The sequence below is a fragment of the Dama dama genome, chromosome 12 (assembly GCF_033118175.1).
Source record: "Dama dama isolate Ldn47 chromosome 12, ASM3311817v1, whole genome shotgun sequence".
NCBI lineage: Eukaryota > Metazoa > Chordata > Mammalia > Artiodactyla > Cervidae > Dama > Dama dama.
Window position 1 is genome coordinate 15277660 of NC_083692.1, and position 18993 is coordinate 15296652.

At 41.3% G+C, this 18993-nt stretch overlaps 1 protein-coding gene across 3 annotated transcripts in view; it reads left to right on the plus strand.

Annotated features, from left to right (window-relative positions):
* Nucleotides 1-18993, plus strand: part of TMED8 (transmembrane p24 trafficking protein family member 8) — a 33021-nt gene that overhangs the window by 6080 nt on the left and 7948 nt on the right. For 2 of the 3 annotated variants that reach the window (XM_061156535.1, XM_061156536.1), the window contains exons 2-5: nt 8705-8786; nt 14934-15063; nt 16857-16983; nt 17534-17839. In XM_061156535.1, the coding sequence (XP_061012518.1) occupies nt 8705-8786; nt 14934-15063; nt 16857-16983; nt 17534-17839 (645 nt within the window). Of the gene's footprint in view, nt 1-8704; nt 8787-14933; nt 15064-16856; nt 16984-17533; nt 17840-18993 lie in introns of those variants that run through there. The other variant, XM_061156537.1, reaches the window with a different exon arrangement.

Below are 18993 nucleotides of genomic sequence, written 5' to 3' on the forward strand. Positions count from 1 at the left end.
TGTGTTAGGATGTCTAGTATGTTCATTATTTGTGTGAAAAAGTGTATATATATGTTTTTTTTTCTTTTTATACACACATACTTTTTTAATGTAAAATATCTCTGAAAGACTACACAATACCTAATGACATTGGCGGTAGGGACTGAGAATGGAGGAAGTCTTCACTGTATACCTTTATGGTTTTTGAATTTTGAATAATGTGCATATATTATGTATTCAGAAAAACTATACACAAGCATGTCATGAGATTCTTCACTGTGTTTATTTTGTAAGTTACAGTCATTCTACATATCTCTTTTTGCCTTTTTGCTCATCAGAAACTGACTTCTGGACTTTTTTCTCTCAGATGAAGTTTCTATGAAATACAGTTTGCGAATCTGCTTAGGGGTTATTTTCATGTAATTCTTTTTTTAATTGAAGTATAGTTGATGTATAATATACAGATTACAGGTATACAATATAATGATTCATAATTTTTAAATGTTATGCTCCATTTATAGTTATAAAATGTTTGCTGTGTTCCCCATGTTGCACACTGTATCCTTGGTAGCTTATTTTACGATGTTACTCTTTAAATCCACTTCTGTCTTCCTTTGCTCTGCTGTGCCTAGTCTCCGTCGTGTCCGGCTCTTTGGGACCCCGTGGACTGTAGCCCGCCAGGCTCCTCTGTCCATGGGACTCTCCAGGCAAGAATACTAGAGTGGGTTGTCATGCCCTCCTCCAGGGGATCGTCCCAAACCAGGGATCAAACCCAGGTCTCCTGCATTACAGGCAGATTCTTTACCATCTCAGCCTCCAGGGAAACCTTATTTTTGTGCTAATTTTCATTTCTGTCTTAAAATTCAATGTTATCGAAGTATTCATTATGACTCACTACTTACAGAGGCTTATACTGTTTTCCAGTGACAGACAGAAGGCAGACTTTTGAAGTTTCTATTTTGTTTCCATTTTATTCACTAAGGTATCTTCAAACTGAAAAGGGGCGAGGCAATGCAGGTTTCTGTTATGAGTAATGGCAGACTAGATACTTGGGGTTAGTTCTCCCACTGGAGACAATTAGGAAATAATTGTTGAAATATAAATATCTGCTTGAAGATCCTGGAGAGCAGTGAACTTCTCAGATAATGAAGGATTATTAGACTGTGATCCATGTGAGAGCAGAGAGAGGGAGGACCGCGGATGAGAGTCCAGTTTGGGGTTCTCTCCTCTGAGACGATATGCGGGACTCCTACGTGGATAGGCTGAATGGCGAGACTGTGAAAGTATGTCTCTGAATTAAAGCAACAGGGATTAAGCAAGTAGGGGGAATCCTGGTGAACCCCTGTTTCTCTGGGCTAGAACCATGAAAGGCTATGTTCTAGAAGTAAGGGTAAGTTAGAAGCAGGCCACTGCAGAGACTACAGCTCAGCTTCAGAAACATCTAAGTTCATGAAATTGGGTTAAGGTTACCCCAGGGTGTTAGCGCCCCCTCATTATGGAAAAAGCAAAGGCAGATCTTTTCTGAAGGGTCACTGTAGTCTTCAGATTATTTTGACAAACAGTTTTGTGAGACAGTTTCTGGTGTGTATCAGAAATGACTGGATGCATGGAAAGACACAATCTGAACAAAAATCAAACAATGAGTAAAACTGGATCCACAGGAACATCAGGTTTTATAGTTACCAGATACAGACTTTAAAATAATTATATTGTACTTCAATATAATTCAACTATACCGTTATACTATAGTATTATATAGTGAATATACTATTCAACTATACTTCAATTAAAAATTGTATTTACTGTGTTCAAGGAGATAAAAGAGAAGCTTGAGAAATTTGGCAGAAAATTGAAATTTATAAGAATAGAACCAATTAGCAATTCTGTAACTGAAAAATACAGATGAAAATGAAGAACTCTGTTGATAGATTTAACAATAAGTTATTATACCTGAAGAGAGAATAGTGGACTGGAAGAAAGGTCAGAAGAAAATATGTAAAATACAACAGTGGAAAATTCAGGAAAGATGTATGAGACACAGAGGATGTGGTAAAAAGTCTAACATATGTACAACTGGAGTCCTAAAAGGTAAGGAGGTCAAGAATGAACAGAAGAAATGTTTGATGAGATAATGGCTGTGAATTTTCCAAAACTAATGGAATCTACAGATTCATAAAGCCTTGTATACCCCAAGCAGGGGTATATAAGCGACAATAGGTACATATTAAATTAAAACTGCTATAAAACCAAAGCAAAGACAAAATCTTACAAGTAGCCAGAACAAAATTACAGTTTGCCTTCAAAGGAATAGTAATTAGGCTTACATCTGATTTATGCACAGGGCAGTGAAAGCTAGATTATCTTTAGAATACTGAAAGAAAATAACTACCAATATAGAATTTTTCTTAGTGAAAATAGTCTTCAAGAATGAAGGTGAAATAAAGATATTTTCAGGCAATTAAAAGCAGGATTTATTACTTACAGGTAACTATATTCTTTAGGCAAAATCAAAATGATTCCAGATGAAAAGGAAATTGCAGTTTAATGTCCCTCATTAACATAGATGGAAAAAGTCATTAGCAAAAGATTAGCAGACTGAATCCAGCGTTATGTATGACCAAGGTGGGGTTTTCCAGAAACGCAAAGTTGTTTTAACATTTTTTTAAAAAGTCAGCTGTATGATCACCATTTTTATACACTAGAGGATTAAAATTGCCAGTTTAATAGCAGCAGAAAAAAAAAAGTGGTAAAATTCAGCGTCTACTTATGATTCAAAACTCTTAGCAAACCTAGGATTAAAAGGAAACTTTCTTAATTGGATAAAGCGTATCTACAAAACCCCCCCAAGCAGCATCAAACTTAATGGGGAAATTTGAAAGTTTTCCTTTTAAGATTAGGAATAGGACAAGGTTGTCTACTCTCACCGCTTGCTTTTTCATCATTTTACTGAATATTCTAGCTAGAACAGTCAGGCAAGAAAAAGAGAATATATGAGGATTTTAAAGGAATCCTATTGAACCTGTGGTTTGCAGATGATGACTGTGTACAGAGAAAGTCCAAAAGAGTCTATAGATAATTTATCAAATTAATAAGCTTGTCCAAATTGTTGAGTACAGACCAATATGCAAAATTCCATTGCATTCATATATACTAGCAAAGAAGTTTAAAAATACATATATATGTATATATAATTTGGCATAAAGAAAGTTCAAATACCTAGAAATAAACCTCACAAAATATATGTAAAAACTTTATGCCGAAGATTATATTATTATTGAGAGAAATTAAAGAATATCTAAGTAAATGGAAGAATGTATCATATTCTGTTTGGAAGACTCCATATTGTGAAGATGTCAATTCTCCGCAACTTGATTTATAGATAAAATGCAGTCCCGATAAAAATCCTAGCAGAGTTCCGGTGGGCTTTTAGGGTGGAATTTGACAAGCTGGTTCTAAAATATATATGTAGAAATGAAAGGCCATAAAATTGCCAAGACACTTGAGTAAGAACAACAGATGGTAAGGTTTGTTCTATCATGTATCAAGACTTTTAAAAAATTTTATTGGAACTCCCTGGTGGTCCAGTGGTTAAGACTCCATGCATCCACTGCAGGGGGCACAGGTTGGATTCCCGGTCAGGGACCTAAGATCCCACATGCCTCGAGGCTCGGACCAAAGAAAACATAAATGGATTAAGGCTTTTACAGAACAGCCCAATAGGCCCTGGGAATAGAATAGAGGCCTGAAAGCAAAATCTTTGATTTGCAACAAAGATTGTACTGTGGAGTAATGGAGAAGGAATGGTAAGTGTTGCTGGTGAAATTGAATATCCTAAGAGAAAAGAAAGGAAAAAAAAAACCTTCATCCTGGTCTCATACACTATAAACACAAATCAACTCCAGTTGAATTGTAGATCAAAATGTGAAAAGAACCACAATGAACTCCTAGAAGATAATCTAGGAGAATATTTTCTTGATCTCAGTGTAGGGAAAGATAAATAGGGCACACAAACACTAATAAAGGAAAAGATTGCTAAATTTTGACTACATTAAAATTAAGAACTTTGATTCATCAAAGGACAGCATTAAAAGAGTAAAAAGGTAAATCATAGAGTAGAAGCAGGTGTTTATAACACATAAAATTGATAAAACTTTGTATAGAGAGCTCATAAATAATAAAAAGACAATTCAGCTCTCAGCTTTTGGCTTGGAGGAGGCCAAGGTGCAACTTTGTTTGGTTGTCCCTGGTCCAAATTCAGCTGACACCAGCTGCCTGGACTCCACAACCCCTTGCTTCTTTTTGCTTGATGCATTGCTTGAATGCATCATTTTCTGTCTCTGACAGTTGTCTGCTTAGCCATCTGCTTTTGTATGGCCTTGAAGGCTTCTCACAAAAGATAGGCTCAGCCCCTGACCCAACTGAGGCTCTTCACAGAGACCTAACTGAGTCTGTTTTGGTCTCTGGTATTAACCCCAGATTTTGAGGAAGAGAACTGGACGCTTCGGGGCAAATATTCACCCAAAAACAATGGCCAGCATTATGTTCCTTGGTCACAGGACTGCATGGGAAGTTTTTTTTTTAATAATTAAAATTTGTATATTTATTTTTGGCTGTGCTGGGTCTTTGTTGCTGTGCAGGTTTTCTCTAGTTGTGGCGCGCGGGCTTCTCATGCAGTGGCTTTTCTTGTTGCCAAGCATGGACTCTAGGCATGTGGGCTTCAGTACTTGTGGACCATGGGCTCAGTAGTTGCGGCTCCCGGGCTCCAAAGCACAGGCTCAGTACTTGTGGCTCACGGGCTTAGTTGCTCCGTGGCATGTGGGATCTTCCCAGACCAGGGATAGAACCCATGTCTGGTGCATTGGCAGGTGGATTCTTTACCACTGAGCCACCAGGGAAGTCCTAGAGAAAGTTCTTAAGAAAGAGTTGTAAACATCTCTAATATAACATCATTCTCTATATAACAGTGAAAGAGCTAAAACAATCTGTAGCTCTAATAGCAGAGGCTTGGGGATTGGTTAAAGAAATTATGGTACAGCATATGGGATAATATGCAACCGTTTAAAATTATTTTTTCAGCCCCAGGAATTCCCAGGGGGTCCAGTGATTAGGACTCCATGCTTTCACTGCCAAGGGCACAGGGCTCAATCCTTGATCAGGGAACTAAGATCCCACAATTTGACCAAAAAAAAAAAAGAAAATTTTCTTTAGTCCAATTTTATTGACACTGAAAAATTTTCATAAATCATGTTCACTAATACTATGTACATTTCAGAAATATAAGTATATAAATGTAATTTGTATATAAATATTTATATAACATATACACATATAAATATTATATATACGTTTTTATTTGTACTGAACCCTAGAATAAGAAGCTATGAAACATTAATGGAATAGTTAATGAAAAGCTATATTAATACCAGAGCTAGTAGGTACTACAGTCCAACAGATCAAAAGATCATGGTACAGAATTGTTCATTAGAACCTGTGGTCTCCATGCCCCACACAAAGTTGATGGTTGTGGATAGAGGGGGAATATATAAATATATAGATGTATACATGTATATGTTTATCTATATGTGCACATATACATGTGTGTATATATATACATGTGCACATATGTACACATATACATGTGTATATATGTGTGTGTGTGTATATATATATCTATATATACATGTGTATATTATATATACATGTGTCCTTATATACATGTGTATATATACATGTATTTCTGAAAGGACATGCACCAAAAGGTTAACAACGGTTATTTTTGTCTAGTGGGATTGTGTTTGGTTTTTTGTTTTGTTTTGTTTTCTGTTTCCTGATTTTTCTACACTGAATTATGGACTGCTCGTATATTAAAGTCCAGAAGGGTAACTGCAATATGTCTTCTTACCTGTATTTAACTTGTTATACGATGAGCAAAGTGTATGTTTGTGTCATTTCAACACCTGTGCTATGTTTAGTTGCTCAGTCGTGTCCAACTCTTTGTGACCCCATGGTCTGTAGCCCTCCAGGCTCCTCTGTCCATGGAATTCTCCAGGCAAGACTACTGGAGTGGGTAGCCTATCCCTTCTGCTGGGGATCTTCCCAACCCAGGAATCAACCTGGGGTCTTCTGCATTGCAGGCAGATTCTTTACCAGCCGAGCTACCAGGGAAGCCCTTCAACAACCTAATTTAAAATAGATAATATGGATATTTAAAGCTCTGCATTGAAGTTAAAAATTTTCCAAAAATCTGTTTCAAAAATAGAGCCTAGGAGAAGCTAAGCTTGGAATAAGTTTATTTTTACAAGCCCTTGGAGATCTCGATTGATTTATTTAGGGCAACGGGGTAAGTTTGCAGTTAAAAAAAAAATTCTAGTGCCCCGTTAATATATTACATCAAGAAATACCATGTCCTTATTAAGAGATGATTGTGTCAGTGTACTCTGCATGGTTTAGAACACATCTGAAAAAATTGTCCATTTTAGCTCTTTACTTGCAACAGAACAAAGAGGAACAACAAAATGAGGCTGGCACCGTCAGAGGTTGTCTGAGGGATGATGGAGAGAAATAGAGGTGGTTGGCCTGGGAAGGAACTTGCAGGAAATGTGATAGCAGGCTGTAAATATTTGAAAGGATATTGTGGGGAGTAGCAATCAAAGAGCAGAATTTATTAGGAAGCAAATTTTACTTAGGTCAACATAGGAAAGAGCTTTCTATTCTCATTATCTCTCGGTGAAAAGGGCCTCTTCACAGACTGCTGGACCCTGGGAAACAGACTGGGGACCCTGGGGATTTTTGTCTTAGACCCAGTTCCTTTGTGGAGAGGTGTGAGAAAACCTCAGTCCTCCTCCTGTGTTTCTCCTTTCCTCTGTTGCGCTCCCACGCTCCCAACACTTCTGATCCTAGATGTATGGAGTACTTTCCCATGCACTGAGCAGTTCTGCACCACCACCTGGGTGTCCTACAGTTGAACTCAATGTTAAACACTCTACCTGGAGATAGTGTCAGACCCCAGTGGTTGAGGGCTCAGTCCTACGGGACTGCTCCCACCCCGCTTCAAATGCCAAACAGCAGTAGTAGGTCCCCAGGTTACCCACAACTTCCATCAGATGTGATTACAAACTAGAGGTTCCCACAACCTCCTCCCCCTTGGATTTGCTTATTTGCTAGAACAAGTCAGAGAACTCAAAGAAACACTTAGGTTTACCAGTTTATTAAAAGATATGGTAAAGGTTACAGATGAACAGTCAGATACAGAGGGCGAGGTCTGGGAGGGTCCCAAACAGAGGAGCTTCTCTCCCCGTGAAGCTGGGGTGGGTCACCCTTCTGGTATGGAGACATGTTCACTGAACTGGCAGCTCTCCAAAGCCAGTACTTTTGGGATTTTAATGGGGGCTTCATAATATAAGTGGGATCCATCACTGACTCCATCTTCGGTCCCTCTCCTCTTTCAGGAGAGTGGATGGCGGGGGCTGAAAATCCCAAGCTTCTAACCATAGCTTGGTCTTTCTGGCTACCAGCCCCCATCCAGGAGCCCAAGAGTCACCTCATTAGAACAGGAGACACTTATCACCCAGGAAACTCCACAAGATTAAGGAACTCCGTGTCAGGAACCAAAGTCAAAGACCAAATATTAGAACAAAAGGTGACTCCTAGTGGTCTAATCACTTAGGGAATTGAAAGGTTTTGGTTCTGTGCCAGGAACTAGGGGCATAAACTAATGTATGTATGTATTTTCTGTTATCTCACAGGAAATTTGGTTGCAAAAGCTCTAAGGTCTTTCCACTTATAAGTTGACCAAAAAAAAAAAAAAACAAAAACAAATGATCCTATTCACATACAAAAAAAAAAGGAGAGACAAAAGTTGAATCACAAATATTTGCTTGTCATTTATACTTTTATATTGCTACCAAACTCTGAAATTTTCAGTGTTTGAGGTTTACATCAATGAGTTGTATTTTATATTGAGAAGTGAACTTTGGGCTTCAGTTTCTCACTGTCTTTACTAGAGGAGGTTCACCAGGGGTTATCTAAACACACCAAACCGAATGCTTTTCTGAGTGCTCACAGAAAGGCTAAATGAACACATTGTAAAACTTGGTAGCACCTAATGGTTAGGTTAATTGCCTGGGCTTGCATCCTCTCTCTCTGCTATGCTTGCTTGCAAAGTGGCAATGATAGTATCCGCCTTAGGCTTGTTGTGAACCTTGTCTTCATGGCACATTTCACCTATGTTTTCCTTGAGGATGCCCAGCAGTTACTCAGTAAGTCATTGGTGAGTGAGTAAATAATGAAATGACAAAAGTCCTTTACTTTATCCTGAATACAGCGATGTGAGCTGGTCGAATGTAGAGGTGGCACTCTCTGCTTTGGCACTGAATTCCAGTTCATTTCATTCTACATTCCATTCTGTCCTTTCTGTTCTACCTAATTCAACCATTTGTGTCTGTGAAATGTGATCCTTGAATTAGGATTAATTTTGTGGGTACTTGTTTTGAGAAATGACTTTTTTATGAGTGGGTTATAACGGTCTTGAGAATTCTTAGATATGAAGACATGAGTAATATATGTAGTGGGCCTTCCAGACTATAAAGTTTGTGCCTAGAATATTTTTAGAAAGAGGAAGTTAGTTGAAACTGCCAGGTTTTTTGTTTTTTTTTTTTAAAGATACATGATAATTTTGATTGTGTTCCCTCTCGAATACTGAATTTTTCTTCCCATGATTTTCCAGAGAATGAAGATCTAGAAAACACCAAGGTCACCTCTCTAGCAGCTTCTGCTTCTGACCCAGAGCTCCATTCCTCACCCTACAGGTAGGGACTGCAACTACTTTGGATATTATGCTTCTCGGGGTTTTATCTTCTGAGGTTGTAATTGATGAAAGAAGTAAACAGCGACTTCAAGGGGGAAGATAAGTTGAAGTGAAGAGTTTGAAGTTGTTTTGTCATTAATTATTCAATCCTTAAGCATATTAGGGCTTCCTCAGTGGCTCAGTGGTAAAGGATCTGCCTGCAGTGCAGGAGACTTGCAGGAGATACTGTTTTGATCCCTGGCTCAGTAAGGTCCCCTGGAGGAGGAACTGGCAGCCCACTCCAGTATTCTTGCCAGAAGAATCCCATGGACAGAGGAGCCTGGCGGGCTACGGTCCATAGGATTGCAAAGAGTCGGATACAACTGAGCGACTGAACAACAGCAAAGTGTGTTTAGGGGCAGTGTCGGGTCTGTCTCATTTTATAAAGTTTTCTTTTACTCTCAGAGAATAAAACCGTAACAAATAGTGTAGTATCTTCATTTATCTCCTCCTGAAGACCAGGTTCAAACATTAAAACATTAGAAATAGATTTAGACTTTCAAGAGAATGTGTGTTTGGTTTTTACCCATAAAATTCACATACACGCAGAAGTACAGCATTGGAAGCAGGTTTTCATTGTGTAATTTTTGGATTAAATCATGGTGATGATCTTCAGATTGTCATTCTTAATTTCCCACTCCACCCATCTCATTCACCTGCCATTACTGGTATCAGAGTATATAGCAGAAAGGGAATAGTAATGCTGAGTCCTAAAATAAGTGGAAGCCACGCAACATTATTGGAATGATTAATGAAAAACTGTACTGCACTAGTGGGTGTTATAGTCCAGCTGATCAGCTCATGTTATAGTACTGGCCAATAGAATCTGTGGTCTCCATGCCCCACCCAAAGTTGACAGCTGGGGTGGGGGAATGCCAAGGTTTTTTTTTTTTTGGCCACACCACGTGGCATGCAGGATCTTATTTCTTTGACCAGTGATTAAACCTTAGTCCCTTGTAGTAGACGTGCAGAATCTTCACCACTGGACCACCAGGGAAGCCCCCCATGACATTTTAAAAATATTATTTCTTAAGTAGAAATTCTTTCTTCCTATCTTTGTATATGAAATAAAACTTTTTCCTCCGAAATTCAGACAGTGGAAGATAATAATGATTCCTGTAATTATAATAGAGTTGGTGATAATAATATAATGGCCACTTTTTTTTTAATGTCTCTCGGTAATAATGATGATAAAATCTTGTGTGTTAGTCGCTCAGTTGTATCCAGCTCTTTGCGATCCCATGGGCTGTAGCCCACCAGGCTCTTCTGTCTGTGGATTTCTCCAGGCAAGAATACTGGAGTGGGTTGCCATTTCCTTCTCCAGGGGATCTTCCTGACCCAGGGATTGAACTCAAGGCTCCTGCGTTGCAGGTGGATTCTTTACCATCTGAGCCACCAGGGAAGCCCCGAATAAAATCTTACTTTTTATCAAATATTTGTTTGCTCAGTACTGAACTAGGTGTTTAAATGTGTTATCCAATTTAATCCTTGTAAGAAACCTAATGAAATAAGCATTTTTTTAAGATGAGGAAAATGAAACAGTGAATGTAGTAATCTGCCCAAGTTCACACAGCTTTAGTTTTGTTTGCTCTAAAGCTTATCTCATAAGTAGCAATAGAAGGGTTCTGAGTTCTATGCTTAGAGCAACTAGATTATTACATATAAGGATCCTTTTGGAAGACATAGTCTCCTCAAGGCTTGATTGAAAAAAAGTGAAAAAAGTGTTAGTCGCTCAGTTGTGTCCAACTCTTTGTGACCACGTAGACTGTAGCCTTCTAGGCTCCTGTGTCCATGGAGTTCTCCAGGCAAGAATACTGGAGTGGGTTGCTATGCCGTTCTCCAGGGCATCTTCCCGACTCAGGGATTGAACCCAAGTCTCCAACACGGCAGGCAGATTCTTTACCCCTGAACCACCAGAGAAAGAGATGGTTTGTGTTCTCAGCAAATCCCCTGAGGAGGATGTCCGCTGTCCTTCCTTTTTCCTGCTACCAACTTTGTTCTGCACATGTTGATTTGTAGGATCCTTGGGGAAAGGCTTTGGGTACAGAACTGATTTATTTTTCCTCTTAAGAGTAAATGAATATTTTGAGTGAAGAATATGGAATATTCTTAGAAAAAGGGAGATAAATTGTTCAAGTTTTTTTCCTAAAATCTAGTGTGTGAAGAAAACAAATCCAGAGAGTATGATGCCTGAAGCCTGGGGTTTGTGTTTTGCATATTTTAGCAATGGAAATGGCATGGCTCTATCTTTTCTAGTGAGGCTGGCTGGCTGGCTGACCTGGCTCTCCCTCCCTTTGGGATGGCCTCCCTGCTCTGGGTTAGCATAAACCAGAAGGCTTACAGTGGGTGTTTTTCCCTTACATGGTTTATCATCAGCATCAAGTGATTTGCAATTTATTTTTCCTCAAATACCCTTCACTAATTCTTTAGAGCATAAAATGCTAATGTGAATATTAAATTTATGTAGCTCTTGCATGTCCTGTTTAAATACTTTTCTAAATAAGCAGAACCATATTTGTGCAAAGTAGCATGCACAAAGGCAAAGGAGAGACTACATTTTAGAGGCCATGCACAGTAAGCTCGGGCCGGTGGTCAGATTAACCGCTGTGTTCTCACATTCCGAATAGTCCTCTTGTTCCCAAATGAAAGTTAACTTATTCATTTACTGATTCAACAGATTATTTGTTGAGAGCCTGCTATTACCTGGCAGTATTCTAGGCACTGAAGATACTATAAATGAACCAACAATCCAAGTCCCTGGTCTCACGCAGCTTATATTCTGGTGGGGGAGGCAGATGGAAATAAAGTAAACATCGTATTTCATAGAATCTAAATTGTCATCAACTATAAGATGTACTGTTATTTTATATACCACCAAGAAAGGAAAGAATACCCAAGAGAGGCTAATAAAGAGACCCCCCCACACACACATGAAACTGGGACCCCAAAAACCTGCACCTTCAGTGAGAAGAGAAACAAGGAAAGAGATCGTTCCACAGAGAAAAGGACCTGAGGGCAGCTTGAATGTCTCAGCCTTGGCGCTGAGCGAGGGGGGTGAAGAACACCTCCCCTGAGAATGTGAGCCAGAAGTCTGTCGTCTGAACTCACTCTGCCAGTGTGACCTAAACAAAACTCTTAGACACAACTCAGTTCAAGCCGCCTCAGTTGGTGGCATTCCCAGGCCCTGGCAGAAGCAAATGTATATCCCCTGAGGAGGGATTCCGTGTCATTCCAGGCCCCAGACAGTTTTAAGACAGCAGCAGTTTTTAGGACATCCTGTATATCAGCTGTATTACAGTCAGAAAACAAAAATATGTCTTGCAATCAACAAAAATATAGTACATAATATGTCAAGTAGTCATAAGTGCAGTGTAGAAAAATGAAGCAGTGTAAGGGTGTACAGAGTGATGGGCCAGGGAGAGGAAGCATCCCCAAAAGTGATGGATGAGCAGAAGGGAGGAAGGAAGGAAGCAGGCCCTGAGGAACTGGGGGAGGAGTATTCCAGCCTGAGGCCCTGTTGTTGTTTTTGTTTAGTCGCTAAGTCGTCTGACCCTTCATGATCCCATGGACTGTGGCTGGCCAGGCTCCTCTGTCCATGGGGTTCTCCAGGCAAGAATACTGGAGTGGTTAGCCATTTCCTTCCCCAGGGGATCTTCCCGACCCAGGGATCGAACCCACATCTCCCGCATTGGCAGGTGGAGGCCATAGCACACCCCAATCCCTTAGGTGAGGGAGAGTTGAGGTGTTTGAGGACTCAAGAGAGTGAAGCGGCCATTGTGACTGGAGTGGACTGGGGAAGGCAAGAGATCATTCTAGGAGATAAAGTCAGAGTGCAGAAGGCCTTAGGGTTCCACGGGACAGGCTTGGCTGTAGAGGCTGTGCGTGCAGAGAGAGAAAGACCCAGTCCCTGCCATCAAGCTCACCTCCTAATAGAGGAGACAGTTAACAAGTAGTGTTAAGGAACCAAAATGGACTCTGATTTCTGGGTTTAAGAGAATAGACTAGACTCACAGCCTAGAACAATTTATACTTTACACATGATAATCAACCGCAGCTCTGATCTTCATAGTGACTGCCTCTTGTTTGTTCTGAGGTAAATTGCAGTGACTTAGATATTCTAAACGATGGCTGTTTTATCTGAAGAAGAACTGATTTATAAACTAGGAGTGATTTTTCTTATTTATGTTCAGAAAGAAAGAAGAAAAACTAATGAACTCCAAAGTAAACGCTCTGTTTCCCCAGGCAGTTTATAGTGTTGGTTCCTAGTCATTCACTCAGCCTTTCTGAGGACATGGCAATACCCTAAAGCAACAGCTCTCAAAGCTTTACACTCTTAGAAATTACTGAGGACCTTAAAGAGTTTTTATTTATGTGACTTATATCTATCAATGTTCACCATACTAGAAATTAAAACTGCAAAATTTAAAAAAAGTTTATTCATTCATTTAAAATAACAATAAGGAACTCATTACATGTTACTATAAATAACTTGTCTTTAATGAAAAACAACTTGTTTCCGAAGAAAAATAGTTTAGTGAGAAGACAGACGCTGTAAATCTCTTTAATGTCCGCGTTAACGAAAGACAGTTGGATTCTCAGATCTGCTTCTGCATTCATTCTGTTGTGATATCATATGTCAGGTAGTGTCTGGAAAATGCTTAACAAGATGAAAAAAGGCAAACAATATTTTAGAATTTTTATGAAAAGGGTTTGACTTCACAGACTGCCCTGAAAGAGGAGTCTTAAGGATGCCACCAGTCCCCAGACCGCACTTTGATAACTGCTTCTCTAAAGACTCCACCCCACAATTTGATGGCAACAGATTTTCAAGAGGCCTGGGATATTGCACTACAGCCCTGGCATTTAACTCCATTTTCTAGTCTCTCCGAAGCCAGAAGAAATGCAGGAGAGAATACGTTATTATTCCCTTGCTTCTTTAAAATTAGCTATTGTAATAGTTGTATTTGAAGTCATTGGGAGAGTAGATTAATATGCTTTTTAAAAAAGTGGGCTTCCCTGGTGGCTCGGTGGTAAAGAATCTGAGTGCCAGTGCAGGAGACACGGGCTCGATTCCTGATCTGGGAAAATCCCACGTGCCTCGGAGCAGCTAAGCCCCTGTGCCACAGCTATTGAGCTTGCGCTCTAGAGCCCAGGAGCCCCAACTGCTGAGCCCACGAGCAGCAACCACTGAAGGCCTTGCGCCCTGGAGCCCGTGCTCCACAATGAGAAGCCACCTTAATGAGAGGCCTACACACCACAACTAGAGAAGAGCGCCTGCTCTCCACAGCTAGAGAAAAGCCCGCACAGCAACGAAGACCCAGCACAACCAAAAATAAATTTAAAAAAGAAGTATAAAGGATCATACTTTTTTAAAAAAAAAAAAGGAAAAAAAGTGGTTGCCTTGTTTGTATCACCCAGTGAACTGGGCGGGCGCTGGATGTCGGTGATAGGATGTGAATGGAAACACGGAACTGCTCCTGGGATAGCAGGGGTGGGGGCGGGGGGCGCTGCCTTGCTAATCAGTCTGCACTTCCTTTCTATTGTGATCAGTCGGGCTTAGGCGGGGCCTCCTCCATTTACTTCTAAGGGCAGCTTTCTGTGCAGAACAGGACTGGGATTCCAGCCCCTCTTTTGTTGAAATTCTGCTTGGAGCAAATGGCATGGGTCCCAGAGTGGGGAATAAAAACCAGACCTGCAGTCCATCTCAGACAACTGAGCCGTGTGTTTTACTATGGTTCTCGGGTCCTGGGACCTGGCGTTGTCAGTGCTGGGTCCTCACATGATATCACTGCTTCACTGTGGGCCATTTCAGCCCAGGGCATTGGTCAGCTGAAATGACAGTGGACCTAACTGCCAGAGGAAAGCAGGGGTTGGGGGTGCCCTTTGAAGACTTTTTTTCTTTCTGAGATTCTCCAGGACTACTGTACCTTTTAGAAGAGTCCTTGAGGGGAATTCCTTGGCAGTCCAGTGGTTAGGTCTCCATTCATGTTGTTACTGCCAAGGACCTGGGTTCAATCTCTGGTCGGAGAACTAAGATTCCAGAAGCCACATAGCATGGCCAAAAAAAAAAAAAGAGTCCATGAATTGACATGCTGTCTTCTTCTGGGAGGTCACAGATGGTGTCTCCAGTGACAGAGGATGCCACAGAAGATAAGCGGAAGGCAGCCGGTGCCGAGGAGGCTCAGGCCTCGGTGGAACAGGAATTGCTGTCTGCAGACCAGACCCAGATCCTCAGCAAGGTTGGGAGCACATTCTTTCTCTCTCTCTGAAAAGCACACGTTTGGACGCCTTTGGATAGATTGGAATTAGAAAGCAGTGTCATCTCACGTTTAGTTATGTGGGGAACAATCATGTGTATCATTCCCAGGCCCATCACTGAACTAGCACCCGGTAAGCATCTGTTAAAAAAATGAAGGGTTATAATGAATGTTCACATGCTCTCTAAAATCCTCTCCATCTGAGGAGCCCTTAACCATTGGATTATGTATTAGTCTCAGTTTTCTTGTGGTAGATCTACGTGGGATTTATGGTAAAGGTTCCATAGAAGTGGTACTGAGAGCGGTGGTCTCCCTGCCTTGGAGGGAAGGGTTGTTTGTATCATTACTAACATATACATTATGTATAATGTATACATATATACAGAATGCATTATGTATCATATATACATATTAACACATACAGAATAACAAATGGTGTTGGTGTCAGTAAAGACAATGCCAGGCATAATTACATTTGTATAATGCTTTATAGTTTACAAAGCGTTTTTATCCAACAACATTTCATTTACCCCTGAGAACAACCCAGTGAGATAGGTACTATTATGTCGCCATTTTACAGATGAGGAAACTGTGGTTAAGAGCTGTTATTGACTTTACTAAGTCCATGCAGCTAATAAGTTGCAAGCTAAATCTTTGTTTAACCTTCTGGAAAAGGAAGGACTCATTTAAGGAAGTTAGTCAAAGTCTGGTTTAACTCAGTTAATAGTGGTGATAAGAGCTGAAGGACTCTCTAGAAACAGATACTATGAGAATATAATCTGGGAGGATTACAGCATTCATGTATTCATTGATTCATTTATTTCTTGCAAATATCATTCTGACTCCTTGACTGGAGTCACTGATGTGAGCTGTCTCACTGTTGGGTGCTCCGTGTTGGCAGTCGGTGTGCACTTCTCCTTGAGTTGCCTGCCAACTGCTTGGAGAAGGAGCAGAAGATTAAGGCACGATGGTGTGAAATAGGGGAATGCTAATCTGAGTGATGTGAAGTGAAACCCACTAGGGAGAGGCCACTGGCTCCTGCTCTGGGTCACTGAGGGCTGGGAGTATCGATTGACATTTGCACTCTTCTGTGCAAGTCATATATCTGGCAATGGGTATGCTTAAATGCAAATCCTGGGGCTGGTCTAAGGTGAGCTTGTGATTATTTATAGAACATTGTTGGTGGATGAGACAGCCTATGTTGGGTGAGACATCCAAGGTGTGCCACGGGTGAGAGACAGGGGGACAGAGGGAGCCAGAGAGTAGGAGCCAGGTTCTCTCTCTGCAGTACTTTGGTGGACTGATTGACAGCGATCTGGAAATAACCTCTGGATGGAAATTGTAGCAGGAGGACGTGCGGCTGAGTGAAGGCCCAGACGCACGAGCTGTCCTGAGAGGAGCTGTGGGGAGGGTCTGTGCAGGCGTGGCCAAGAAACACCGTGGATGGGAAAGTCAGTAGCAAACCTTGAGGATGTTTGTGCGCCAGGTTTTTATGAAGAGTCTGAAGTGGGAAAGTAGCAAAAAGCTGGAGAGAACATTTCATGTTCTCTAAATTAGGGAACATGTTGGTGGCATGAAAATAAAAGTGGGTAGAGTTTATTACAACCTGTGGCTGGAGGAGAGAAAAGGAACGTCGACCAACGGGAGTCAGGAGATTTGTGAGTCGGGAGAGTGGAGGTAATAATAATAAGGCAGGGCTGGCAGGCTTCAGTTGGAAAGAGGCTAATAGGAACCTGCCTTTGAATATGTCCTGTGACCAGAACTCTCTTGTGCAGATGGCCAAGTACCACGGCCCACAAAGGTCTGGGGACATTGTGATGATCCAGTCTGAGCACACAGGAGCTGTTGATATTCTGTCAGCTGATTTGGAATCTGCAGACCTGCTGGGGGACCATAGAAGAGGTGAGACTTTTGGGGGGCATGGAATGTGTTTTTGTTTTGTTCCTATAGGTACTTAAAGAAGGGCAGGCAGATAGATGGAAGGAAGGAGAAAGCATAAGATTACATATGACAAAAAGAGGAAAAACAACCAGTGTCTGGATACTGCATTCTGAATAGAGTAGGCTCTATTCAGTTTATATGTGTGTGTGTGTGTGTGTGTGTGTATATATATATATATATATATAGTACTCTATTCAGTGTATATCTATATCTATATATAGATATGTCTGGTACTCCATCCTGGTGTGTGTGTGGGTGTGTATGTGTGTGTGTGTATAGATAAATATATATATATATATTTATTTATAATAAAGTTTGAAACAGACCTGTTTCTTGAACTGAGCAGCTGACCCACCTCAGGGCAATGCTCCGTCCTTCCTTGTGAACAGAAGTCAAGGAAGCCAGTAGGAGGAGCGTCTTTGACTGTGACCACCTCCCCTAAGCAAAAGGCCGGGTGTCGCAGCGTTTCCTCAGGGTTTCTTTCTCAGTAGTAAGCGGCCTGTCCTTTCAGTCTCCCCGCCTCTGATGGCTCCTCCGTGCATCTGGACCTTTGCCAAGATGAAGGAATTCAAGAGCAAGCTGGGAAAGGAGAAGAACAGCCGTCTGGTGGTGAAGCGGGGGGAGGTGGTGACCATCCGGGTGCCAACCCACCCAGAGGGGAAGCGTGTCTGCTGGGAGTTTGCGACCGACGACTATGACATTGGCTTTGGAGTTTACTTTGACTGGACCCCGGTAACCAGCACCGACATAACGGTGCAAGTCAGTGATTCCAGTGAGGACGAGGACGAAGACGAGGAAGAAGACGAGGAGCTCGAAGGTACATTGAAATTGAACATAATTTGCAGTCTCCTTTCCAGGTTCAACCTAATTTCTAGCGCCCACCAGGTGATCACTTCCTGCCTTGTACCAGTCCTCCTGTTTCTGTGAATGCAGGCAGAGAATCCCTTTCAGCTTTGCAAGCCAAGTTGAGTGATGTAGGCTGAAGTCAGACCCTCAGAGAACGTTCTGGTGGTGTAGCAGTGATGCCTTAGAGGAAGGCTTCTGTTCTTTTTAATCGGTACCTAGCTGTGTTGCCCGCCTCAGGATCTCCTGGGGACAGGGATGGGTTGGGGGCAGGGAAAGGGGTGTTGTAGAGGCATTGTTTTTCAGATCACATATGTAAACCTGAGATTATTTTATACTTCTCTCTTAGGGATATTTATATATCTTTCTCTGTGGGATATTTACATTTCTTCTTGGTCTGGAACCAAGCTGAGTGATTGCAGCTTGCCAAACATACCCATTCTCTCCTCCTTCCAGACCGTCACAGCTGGCTGACTACTGTTTACTTCTTCCTTTGTGCCCAGAGCAGTTTTAAAAATAGTCTCTGTCCTATGTTCCAGTCCTTACTCGCGATGGCCCTAAGGCTGCCCTTTTTTTGTTTTTAAATAAGCATTAGCCTTATTCCTTGATTTTCCCATATCATCTTACAGTCAACCCCTTAACTTGCTTCTTCAAGTCTATAGGGAAGTCTGCATGTATTCAAGAAGGAGGAGAACCTAGGATTTTATTTGTTGCTCCTCAGGGGACCAATAGGGGTTTGGGGGTCACTTGCTATAGCACCTTTACCTGCATTTCCTACTTCCTTTAGCTAGTTTTTTCACTTGTTGAATCTGCCCTTCTAAATATCTTGCTCTCCCCCTTGGAAATTTCCAGATACTCCTTGGAAATTTTCAGGTACTCCTGGAGCTAGGAGGGCTCTGTGAGGCTAAATCATTGTTTCTCAGTGCAAATACTGTTGGCATTTGGAAGGAGACACTTCTTTGTTGACAAGGTACTATCCTGACATTTAGCACTCCTGAGCCCTTGAGCACTAAATGCCGGTATCACCCACTAGTCACTCCGATGGCCTAGTTGGAGGCCACCAGACATTTCCAAATGCCCCGTGGGGAGAAAGCCACCGGGTTGTGACCTGGTTCATCTTCTCGCCTT